At 30.8% G+C, this 12,991-nt stretch overlaps 1 protein-coding gene across 1 annotated transcript; it reads left to right on the forward strand.

Annotated features, from left to right (window-relative positions):
- Positions 1–8,653: 8,653 nt before the first annotated feature.
- LOC133330778 (mitochondrial uncoupling protein Bmcp-like) lies at positions 8,654–12,983 on the forward strand (the record flags this gene model as incomplete). The annotated part of the gene is made up of 3 exons (XM_061539188.1): positions 8,654–8,735; positions 9,462–9,609; positions 12,904–12,983. Coding segments are annotated over exons 1-3 (307 nt in total), but the record flags the coding sequence as incomplete, so codon positions are not given.
- Positions 12,984–12,991: the final 8 nt, after the last annotated feature.

Here is a 12,991-nt window from a genome sequence, read left to right on the forward strand (position 1 = left end):
ATAAACAAGTTGTTGTGTTTATTTGACATTTTTTTCAAAAAATGCAGAAAATAAATAAAATGTCGCCATTTCTTTCTACAATCTAGTACAATTTCTACTACAATTTCTACCAGGCGAAATTTCAATTACATTTTGAATATAATATCAATTTAATTTTATTATTAAGGAAATAAAAATTTAAACGATAATAAAGTGATGATTTCACACAAAATACGTTCCATGTAAATCCTACCTAAATGATATTTCTTTCTTAAACTGGTACGTGAGACACTTAATTGTATGTTTACATTGTATCGTATTTAGTAAATCTAATGGATTTTAATTGTCAATTCCATTGCATAAATTCTAATAAAGTGGCATATTTGCAAAGGAATTGACAATTGAAACCCACTGGGTTAACGCAAACCCGTTAAATGTAAACGTACTATTATCTCGACAAGTTCTAATGTATATCCAGGGAGAACAGCTGGATATCAGCTGCCTCTCAAGTTTCCTGTCACAATCCTAAACAAAGTCAAAATTTTTGACTTAGACTTAGAGAAAAACAGCTGACTTTCGCTAGCTGAGTGACCTATTTAATAGATCTTGCGCGTAATAATGTCACAATAATATGGCACACTTTTATGTATTTCAACCTTCTCTATCTAGTAATTATTTTTTAGTAAATGGAAAAATATATGCAAATCAATTAATTTTCTACACCAACAAGTAGAAAATTAATGTAAAATCCTATTGTAGGTAAATTTAGTAGCAAATGTAGTTTTGAATAATTTCAAACTATTTTAATTTTAAAACTAATTTTCCAATCAAATCTAATATTTTCTCTTCAAAAAATCTAACTATATTTTGTATAATCTTTTTTTGGGAATTTTTTCCAAAATGTTTTCGTAAACCAAAAATTAAAACTTTAGAAGAAAAAAAGAGAGATATAAATTGTATTTGTTTTATAATAAATTATTAATATATATTGATAGTAAATATTCAATATGATAATATACAAAAATATTATTATGAAAGGAAGTTAAAATTGAATATGAAAAGATTTAAAACAAGACCTGTAGCATTTTTATGGAATGAAAAATAAAAATTAGAACAAAAGAGAGGCCCAGTAAAATTTCAACAAAAAATGGAATTTCAAAAAAAAAGAACAATTCATATAATTAATGAAAATAACAAATAATATTTATTTAATAATAAAAAATATAAAAAAATAATTAAATAAACTAAATAAGTAGTTGGTTTTGAACATAAATATTAGCATTGATAATACAAATATAATAAATGGATACCACAAAACAAAAAATAACAACACACAACTTTTTCGGCATATTGTAAAAAATATTGAAAAAATCTTACAGAACAGAAGAAAAATGCATATAAATTAAATTACCTAAGAGACATAACAATTAGTTAAATTCTTAAAAAAAGAAAATAAATAAAACTCCCCATAAACAGGTAAACTGTAATTAAAAGCATTTTAACTAATTAGTTAAAAATTAATTAACAAAAAAATATTAAAAAACAAATATAAATTATATTAGTAATTTAGCATTTACATACATACATTTCGAAATCAATTACAAGAAGAATGATTAAAGAAAAAACAGTTAAAAGTAAAAATATGAAAACTAAACAAGTATATATTTATTTTTTTTATATATACATATAAAAATGTAAACATGAGTAAATATATTTTATTATATAAAACCAATTTTTCCACCCTCTCAATTAAAATATTTGATTAATTAGGTAATTTAGTTACAGAGAAATAGTATATCATTTAAGAAATTTATTTTGAAATGAAAATAGTAATTAAACAATGTTTAAATATTCTCTTTAAAGTTTAAAATACTTTGGCTACATTGAAATGACATCTGTTTAAATAAAACACTTGATTCAGATAGTCATTTCCCTTGTCTGCAAGGCCTATTAAGATATGTCACACAGAAAATGAAAATCAGCTGTTATTTGTCAAGGTAGATATCAAAAATGTGAACGTTGTTTATCTTTGCATAAAGTGAAACAATTCACAATAGTGGATTTTGACAGACAACTTGAGAAGCATACGATTTCCAGCTGATCTTTTTGGGTAACCTTATTAATAGGTCTTGCCATGTCTGTATGTCAAAAAAAATACTACTAACCAAGGCATATTAATAAGGTCATCCAGGGATATCAGCTGCTTCTCAAGTTTGCTGTTTGACATTAGACTTGAAAAAGCAGCTGACTTTCGCTTGCTGTGAGACCTTATTTCAAATTTCTTGGGTTATATTTAAATCCAGCCAGTTTTAATAAAAACACTTGATTTAGATTGTTCCCTTGTCGACAAGGCCTATTAACGAATATCAGCTGTTATTTCATCATTCACAATAGTGGATTTTCACAGACAACTTGAGAAGCATTTGATTTGCAGCTGATCTTTGTGGGTGACCTTATTAATAGGCCTTTCCTTGTCTGTATGTCAAAAAAAATACTAATAATCAAGCCCTTTGAATATGGTCGTCCAGGGAGACCAGCTGTATATCAGCTGCTTCTCAAGTTTGCTGTGAAAATCCGTTATTGTGAATTGACTGTGAGACCATGGCCTATTAATAACGTCATCCAAGGAGACCAGATGGATATCAGCTGCTTCTCAATTTTGCTGTCAATGTCCATTATTGTGAATTGACTTACATTATCAAAACGTAAAAACAAAGGTCCATATTTTTGCCATTAAACTTGAGAAAAAAAAAACAACTGACTTTCGCTTGCTGTGAAGCCATGGCCTATTAATAAGGTCATCATGGGAGACCAGTTGGATATCAGCTGTTTCACAAGTTTCTTGTCAAAATCCATTATTGAGAATTGACTTGCATTATCAAAACGTAAACAAAGTCCACATGTTTGACATTAAACTTGAGAGAAAAAAAACAGCTGACTTTCGCTTGCTGTAAGACCATGGCCTATTAATAAGGTCATCCAAGAGACCAAATGGATATCAGCTGCTTCTCAAGTTTGCTGTCAAATTCCATTATTGTGAATTGAATTGCATTATCAAAACGTAAACAAAGTCCACATGTTTGACATTAAACTTGAGAAAAACAGCTGACTTTCGCTTGCTGTGAGACATTGGCCTAATTATAAGGACCAGTTGGATATCAAAAATCTGACATCCATAATCAAAACGTAAACAAAGTCCACATGTTAGTCCATTAGACTTGCAAAAAAGCAACTGACTTTCGCTTGCAATGATACCTTATTAATAGATAATGCTACTGTCAGCTGACTTTGTGTTATTGCCAGAGAGACCAGTTGGATATCAGCTGCTTCTCATGTTTGCTGTCAAAATCCATTATTGTGAATTGACTTGCATTATAAAAACGTAAAAACAAAGGTCCATATTTTTGACATTAGACTTGAGAAAGAACAGCTGACTTTCGCTTGCTGTGAGACCTTATTAACAAATCTTGCTACTGTCAGCTGACTTTGTGTTAATGCCGTTTTACACAATGCAAAAAACCCTATGCAATGCTATGTTTACATGAAATGCGCTGTTGGAATTTTTTTTTCGTTTTAAATGACGTCAAAACTCTCGTGGATTTTATTTGACATATATGTCAACTGACAATTCCGTCATTTGAAATTGAGTAAATTCCGTAAATCTAAATAATAATTTTATGCAAATTTTTCTCGTTTAATAATTTTACTATTATAGTACGTTTACATTGTACCGGATTTAGTTAACCGAGTAGGTTTTAATTGTCAATTCCTTTGGGTATTTGTCAAATAAATCCTCATAAAAGAGGTTAACCCTGCAAAAAGTTCTAATGTACATGACGTTTTATATTCTAATTACTCTTCCAAAAAAAGGTGTCCAATCGTTGTGTTTATTGTCAATTTAAAATTATGTCAATTCATGCCATGTGAACTATACTCAATTGGCACAATCGAAAATATTCCTACAGGGACACTTTTGCAACACAGAGTTAATTTTCATTGGCAATTTCAATAAATTTGTTTTAGATGTTTTAACACAAATTTTTCTTTTAAAAACTACATTTAATTTCAAAAAAATATATGTTTAGTAATAAAAAAATGTTTATTTATAAGAAAAAGAAAATAAAACACAATTGTCAATAATCATTAACAAAAAATCATTATCAATAATCATAACCCATAACAAAAACCAAAATTATTGGAATTCTATTTAACAAAAATATATATTATAATAAGCTAGAAATCCAAATTCAAACCCCCTCCTACCCCAAACAAAAAAGTAAAAAATAATAATAATAATTAAAATATTATTATAATATATAATAATAAATAATGGTAAATTGAGTAATTGAGAATGCTTAGCTTTGTGTTAAATTTGCTGTTAAATGTAAAACCAAATATAAATTATAAATGAAAAAAAAACATAAATAATTATTGTAATAATAACATATGTTAATATTGATTGAAAACAAGAAAATGATATTATTATTAAAAACCAATTGACATTTACAGAAAACAAAAACAAGAATGCATAAACAACAACTGTAATGGTATGATAATGTGGAAAACCAAGAAAGAAAAAAACAAAAACAACAGTAATAAATAAATGAAAAAACAATTATAATTTTAAAAAAAAGTAACAACTGACAAACTATACAAGAACAACAACAAAAAACCGAAAGAAAAAAAATAAATAAAAATAATTAAAAAAAAACATTGGTGTCTTATTTTTTAGGGTCGTACTTGCAATAAATTTAATAAAACGGGTCATTTGGATAGCCAGATGTTGCAGCAAGGTAAATTTATTAAGGTAAGGATGCATCAGCTGTTGGATGAACGAGCTGTCAAAAAATGCAAGTTATAAAGATGTTTTTATAATGAATGAATGATATTAATGTAATGAGGTATATATTTATCCATATTATGACTTCCGTTTTAATAAAGTGCGCATTAATTTCTAAATAAAATAGTTTATTCTATTTCATATATTTTATCCTTTATATACATGTCAAATAAATTACAATTTCCATTAAACGCGTTCGATGTAAATGTACACTCATCTTTGGCAAGCAGTCACTGAACATACCCTTTATGCAATGTACTATAAAGGTGAGCACGTACCATGGTACAATAACATATGGACAAGCTTTCACTGAACATACCCTTTATTAAATGAACTATAAAGGCCGGGTACAATAACACATGGGAAGCTTTCACTGAACGTACCCTTTATTCAGAGTACTATAAAGGCGAGTACATTCCATGATACAATAACACAAGGTAGGGCAACTTGTGATGAATAAGAAAAAAAGGAACTATGTAGGTAGTGGCTTCTTCTGTCAAATATAAAGAAACGTAAGTAACAAATCGGTTTCTTTATTTGACACAAAACTTAAAACGCGAAAATTAAATGGAAGTTTACAAAATTCCCTAGGGAATACCATGAAATGGTGTGGAATTTTAAAAGTACAATTTTGAAAGTCTATACAAGGCGTGGATTTTTTAAAGTACATTTTTGAAAGTCTATACAAGGCGTGGATTTTTTAAAGTACATTTTTGAAAGTCTATACAAGGCGTGGAATTTTTTCAAGTACATTTTTGAAAGTCTATACAAGGCGTGGATTTTTGAAAGTCTATACAAGGCGAGGATGTTTTAAAGTACATTTTTGAAAGTCTATACAAGGCGTGGATTTTTGAAAGTCTATACAAGGCGTGGATTTTTTAAAGTGTTTTTCAAAGTCTACACAAAGCGTGGATTTTTTAAACAAGTGTTTTTGAAGGTCCACACAAAGCGTGGATTTTTTAAAGAAGAGTTTTTAAGGTCTACACAAAGCGTGGATTTTAAAGAAGAGTTTTTAAGGTCTACACAAAGCGTGGATTTTAAAGAAGAGTTTTTAAGGCCTACACAAAGCGTGGATTTTTAAAGAATTGTTTTTCAAGGTCTAATAATATAATTGTTAAAGCTATTAGAAAAGCTTGAATTTTTAAAAGAATAATTTGAAGGCTATTAGAAAAGCTTGAATTTTTAAAAGAATAATTTGAAGGCTATTAGAAAAGCGTAGATTTTTTTAAAGAATAATTTGAAGGCTATTAGAAAAACGTGGATATTCTCTGCGATATTTTTCAAAGACCCAACGAAGTGCCGATTTTTTAAAGAAGATTTTTTATACTATTAGAAAAGACTGGATATTTTTTAAGGCTATTAAAAAAACGTTGATATTATAAAAGATATTTTCTGAAGGTCCCGCAGAAGTGTCGTTTTTTTAGAGAACAGTTTTTAAGACTATTATAGAAGCATTGACATTACAATAGATATGTTTTTTCAAGATACAACAGAAGTTTCGATTTTTTAAATAATATTTTTCAAGGTTATTAAAAAGGCTTGAATTTTATAAGAGATATTTTTCAGGGTTGCACAAAAGGGTGGGTTTTTTTATAAAATATTTTTTCATATTATTAGAAAATGTTAGATATTTTATAATAGGATCCTAAGAATTATGAATTTTTTAACGAATATTTTTAAGGCTATATGAAAAGCGTGGATATTATAAGAGATGCTTTTTTATTTCCACAGAAGTGTCATTCTTTTTGCAAAGATTCCATAAATGTGTCGATTTTTTAAAGAATGCTATTACCGGAGGGAAATATTTTTCCAGATCCCACAGAATCATTGCTTTTCTTGGCAAAAGATTTCCTTTTTCCCACAAAAACGTTGATCTCTTCAAAACTATATTTTCAATGCCATTAATGAAACCTGGACATTTTAATTTTGTTTTTGGGATCCATATGAAATGGTGATTATGTAGTGTTCATAAAGAGTATATAATGTATCTTGGCATAATTTTATAGGGTCATATGTTTCTGAATTGTTTATAATTTTAATTTTGACAAAATCGATCTTTCTGAATTTGAATGGAAATACATTTTTTCGGAATGTACTTACATCATGTGTTCAGTTTTTTATATTTTAAACCCACTGCCTCTATAATCTTTAAATATAAGTTGTAATACCAATAGGTATATCTTGAGAACAATGAACATCAAACAATTAACATATTCACTATATAGACTTTTATTGACCACAAGTCCTGATTAATATATATGTTTGTCTGTATAAAGATTTGTCCATCATAAAATACATAAAAGCTTTAGAAAATATATATTATTTTTTAAAATGTGGCAATCGACGTACATAAAATTTTATGGAATTTATTTTTTATTTTATTTCCAATTTATATATGAGTTTCAAATTAAAAATAGATATCATTATTAATTTCTCATATGAGACTATCTTCCATAATTATTCCATGGTAATGTATATGTAGTGTGTATAACATCAGAATTATGTTATCCTAATTGATGTGTTGGGATAACTCTGACATTTTCTAACTCCCTATCATTTTTAAATACTTTGTAAAAACAGCCCTACCCTATTTTACTTATTAACTTTAACTGAACATACCTTTTATTTTTGTACCATGTGAACACAGCTGTTTTCTGTTGTAAGAACATAAAAAGTTCGCACTGAACATACCTCAAAGCAAAGTAACCATTCATGAATGCATTTGTGACTAATATAGGCAGTTAACTGTTAGTTATCACTGAACATACTCACCATAGTAATTACGGTATTTTTGGCAGATAATATTTACTGCACAGTTCTGTGTGAGTCATGATGTTTATAATTACAACAACGATTTAATATCGACAATCTTTTTCACTAAACGACCCCATTTCTTTTCTCAAATGGAACTCTTTAAATTTACTTTCAACATTATTCTTCTATGGGACTGATTTAAACAATTGTTCTTGAGCACTGAACATACTCCCCATAGAACATTGTTAACAGTTCGGTGAACGGCATTTTAATAGAGGATACTTTGTAGTTTGACGTTTGTGATAACAAATCTCTTCACTGAACAATCCTTTACCTTTTACCATTATTTTTCTATATGACTAATTTAAACTATTGTTAGTTAGCACTGAACATACCCCCCTTGTACGTTGATCGTGTTTGACAGGCAGTTCTGTGAGCCGCATTTTAATAGATAATACTTTATGATGACAAATCTCGTCACTGAACGACCCCATCAGTTCGTTTCTCAAAAGGAACACTTTAAATTTATTTCATCAGTTAAATTTTTCTATTGAGCACTTCTATAAACACTATTTTATCCATTTATTCGTTTTTCTATCTTGTTGCTGCAGATAGAAGAATTATTTGGCCACAAAACGCCACACAAAATCTATAAACACTTTAATTAACTGACAACTCTATTGTTGACGGCGTTAACCTCACATGGCTTTGATGTCACACACTCACAACAGCTTTTTACTTCCTTCCCCATTTCAATCCAACCACCTATTTTGCTTTCTTCACATTCGTAAACACAAAAACAAGACTATATTTTTTGCTTTGCAATCAGCTTTATCACCCATTACTTCTTCGCCTGCATATTCGTAACGTTTGGAACGCTTTTATACATGGTCGGTTCACTGAGAAACCCAAGTAAATCTTGTTCACTCTGAACGGATCGAAACGTTCTTTCGTGCACATGTCACGACCGGAACGTTGAAAAAAAGCCAGAAAATTATTAAATAAAACTAGAGTAAAATACGAAACGAAATATACGAACATAGCCAAAGGATTATTAATAAAAAAAACCAAACCAAGAACAAAATGAAACAGGAATTAAGTGATAAACGTGATTTACGGCCATTCGTTTATGGTGGACTAGCATCTATTATTGCGGAATTTGGTAAGTGAATATCTATTATCTGTGTGTGTTCTTAACAAATATATGTAAACGAAAATCATTGCATTTATAGAATAATTTAACAAAGAATCTGCATGACGCAACATCCTGGGAAATAATGGTAATTATTTTTTTATGGAAGTAACTGATGCAGACAATATGGAGATGTCTCCTAGTAGTGTAGGCCTTCTTGTGTAATTCCCATGGCAATATCGGGGAGCGGTAGTAGAAATCGGAATGTAAACACACAGATTTGTTGTTGCCATTGATTGGGTGGTTTAATGTTCAAATTCATAATAACTAAAGATGGAGGTGGCGGCGGGGAGCAGAATATTTTTGCAATCATTCCGGCAGTCAACCCTCTAGCCAGCCATGTGAATGTCGTTGTCGTCGTCTCGTGTTTGTTCTTATCACTTGATTGTTGTTTTTTGTCGTCCGAAAAAAACATACATATTTGTTGTCATGATTTATTACAAAGCGGCAGCGGCAACGGCGGGTATTATTGTCTTTGTTTGCATTTTCAATTAATGTACCCACGTAGATACATCTTCACCTAGGTGGAATTTGTTTACATATACTGCACAGATTGTAAAATTCCGGCAAATTAGGTATATAGTACATTTTATCTATTTTTCGTGAAAGTAATTTTTTTTATATAATAATTTATTTGTTGTTGCATAGAAATGAAATTGATGTTTTCTGTTTTCTTGTTTCTCTTCTAATTTTTAGGCACCTTTCCAATTGACACAACAAAAACCCGCCTACAAATCCAAGGTCAGAAACATGATAAAACATTTTCCCAGCTACGTTATCGTGGCATGACAGATGCCATGATTAAAATAAGTCGCGAGGAGGGATTAAAGGCATTATATTCAGGGTAAGTAGTAAATTTAGAAAAAATAGCAAGTTTAAATACTATAATGTATTTTAGATAGATGTATAGACGTTGCCTGTATTATGATAGTACTTAGCCCAACAAGGCTTGGATTTTTTAAAGTATACTTTTTTAAAAGGCCCAACAAGGCGTGGATATTTAAAAGAATATTTTTTGAAAGGATCAACAATAATTTAAAAAAAATTTTAGACTTTAAATTGTGCATTTTTAGGAAACATATGGCCTTTTCGAAACCTATTTCAAAACTACTTCATGGAGGGATTATTTTCGAATATTGTTTTATTAAGCAAGCCCCATCAGGGTAAAATATTGAGACGAATTTGTAAAAAAAACCTCGAAATATTCACATATAGGTCCACTATACTCATATATATGACGCTAGAAGCCCACTGTACTCATACATATGACGCTAGGGGCCCACTGTGGCCCTCTATGCAACTATAGAGAACCACTGTTGTCCTCTATATGACAATAAAGGTCCACTGTGGCCGTTTATATGACGACAGATGTCCACTGTGACCATAGAAATGAAGATGTATGCCCACTGTGGCCATCCATATGACAATAGAGGTCATCCATATGACGTTAGAGACCCACTGTGGTCATCAAAATGACGATAGAGGCCCACTGTGCCCTCCAATCTAACTATAGAGAACCACTGTGGTCCTCTTGACCATTTATATTACGACAGATGCCCACTGTGACCATATGAATTATGGTAGATGCCCACTATGACATTAGAAATGAAGATATATGCCGACTGTGACGCTCTACATGACAATAGAAGCCCACTGTGGCCATCCATAGCATGGTAGAGACCCAATATGACGATAGAGGACCACTGTTCCCATCCATATGAAGATAGAGGCCCCTGCGGCCCAATATATGACAATAAAAGTCCTCTGTGTCCGTCTATATGACAATAGAGTTCCATTGTGACCCTCTGTGTAACGATAGAGGCCTCTATATGACAATAAAGGTTCACTCTGAACATGTACATGGCTACAGATGCCAACTTTGGCCATCAAAATGACGATATATGCCCACTGTGACCTCAAAATGATAGAGTCCATATGACAATGGGCCCCACTGTGACCAACTATATGACGATAGACGCCCACCCTGGCATCCCTGCAAAAAATGATCAATATTGGCTTACTTTCTAGGGTAGCCCCCATACAAATATGTCTCGAAAATATCGGTATTTTGGGGATTTGCAGTGAGGGATAAAAGCGAATTGGCTGTAATTTGGTATTTTGGATTCTCTTTGGGTAGTAAAACTTCCTACCAAAAATTATGAAAATCGGTCCTCTTTTTAAGGTAACCTCTATATAATCCAGTCTCCAAAATATCGATATTTTGGGGATTTGCATCACTTTTTTTAACTAAATTGGATGTAATTTGGTATTTGGAATTGCCATTGGGTATTAAATCTTCCTACCAAAAATTATGAAAATCGGTCCTCTTTTTAAGGTAACCTCCATATAACCCTATCTCCCAAATATCGATATTTTGGAGATTTGGATAAATTTTTTTCAACTGAATTGACTGTAATTCCGTATTTGGAATTTTCATTGGGTAGTAAAACATTCTTCCAAAAATTATGAAAATTGGCCAACTTTTTAGGGTACCTCCCATATAACCGAACCTCAAAAATAACGATATTTTGGGGATTTGTATAACTTTTTTCAACCAAATTGGCTGTAATTTGGTGTTTTGGTTTATTGATGGGTAGCAAATCTCTCTACCAAAAATTATTAATATTGGTCAGCTTTTTAGGGAAGTCCCCTTATAACAGTACCTCCAAAATTTCGATATTTTGGGGATTTGGATCACTTTTTTTAACTGAATAGGCTGTTATTTAGTATTTTGGATTCGCATTGTGTGACAAATCTTCCTACCAACAATTTTAAATATTGGTCCATTTTTCATGGTAGGCCCCATATAACAGTACCTCCAAAATTTCGATTTTTTGGGGATTTGGATGACTTTTTTTTAAACTAATTTGACTGTAATTTGGTATTTTAGTTTCTCTTTGGTAGTATCAATATTGGTCCACTTTTCATGGTACCTCCCATATTACCGAACCTCAAAAATTTCGATATTTTGTCGATTTAAAGTGCGGGCTTCAACCGCATTGGCTGTAATTAGGTATTTTGGGTTCTCAACCGGTAGTATATATTTCTAACAAAAAATTATGGAAATTAGTCCACTTTTTAGGGTACCCCCCATATAAAGATAATTCCCAAATTTCCATATTCTATGGATTTTCAACTCGTTTTTCAATAATATTTGATTTTATTTTTTTAATCATATTTGGATTATTTCGCCTCGAGTTGGGTTATAATATTTATTTGCATGTTTTATATATTTATAGAACAATAACAATAGCCCCAGCTAATTACCACTATTAAAAACAATAGCCAAATATTTCAAAACACACTTCTAGGTACTGCAGAACAAACGGTAAACATCGAAAGTCCATTGCGGCCGGCTAATCTCTAAAAGTCAATTCATTGATAAAAAAAAACCATTCAAAACCAAATATTTAATAAAAATTAGCGGCGTATTAAGAATTGATGCTTAGTCACGGTGTGATTTGTCACGTCGTCCGCAACCCACATCAAGTCCATAAGTCAATGTCATTTAAATGCAAAACCAAAACAAACAAAAATGAAATATCGGTCAAGTGCAATTTTGGAAAATCAAATCTTAGAATTTAGGGAGGAGAAAGGGGACAGGTTGGAATGGTGTGATAGCCATACAAATAATTGAAAATTGCATGATTTTTATAAACAAAATATTGTTGTTGCCTTATGAAAAATATAGTTTATATTTTATTGTTGTTGATTTCGTTTTGCATGAGCGAACGATAAGCACAGTGTGGTGGTGGCTGCTGCCACCGGCCCAATGTGTGTGACGTGAATCCCGGTTGCTGGCTGGAAGGCTGGCTGATGTAAACAATATTCAATAAACGATGTGATGCACATGTTTACAATAATCTAGAATTGTTTGGGTATCGAGACAATTTTGTTGTTGTTTTATTATATTTTTTTTTGTTATTATTTATTATAAAGTTGTTTACATACGCGGGGTATAATGATGCGGTTATTTTCCCCATTAAAACGACCCCCCACATTGCGGTATTGGAAATTAATTTGAGATGTAAAAAATCAATGCACTCTAAGAAATTAAAAAAAATAAATTTTAATTCAAAAACAAATTTAAAATTTGAAAATTTATTTCTAATCAAAATTTTGTTTTATTTCCTTTTAGAATCTGGCCCGCCGTACTGAGACAAGCAACATATGGCACCATCAAATTCGGTACCTATTATACCCTGAAAAGTTTGGCAAGTGAACAT

Source organism: Musca vetustissima, unplaced genomic scaffold, assembly GCF_032173495.1.
Source record: "Musca vetustissima isolate MV318-11 ecotype Yass unplaced genomic scaffold, APGP_CSIRO_Mvet_v1 utg231977, whole genome shotgun sequence".
Taxonomy (NCBI): domain Eukaryota; kingdom Metazoa; phylum Arthropoda; class Insecta; order Diptera; family Muscidae; genus Musca; species Musca vetustissima.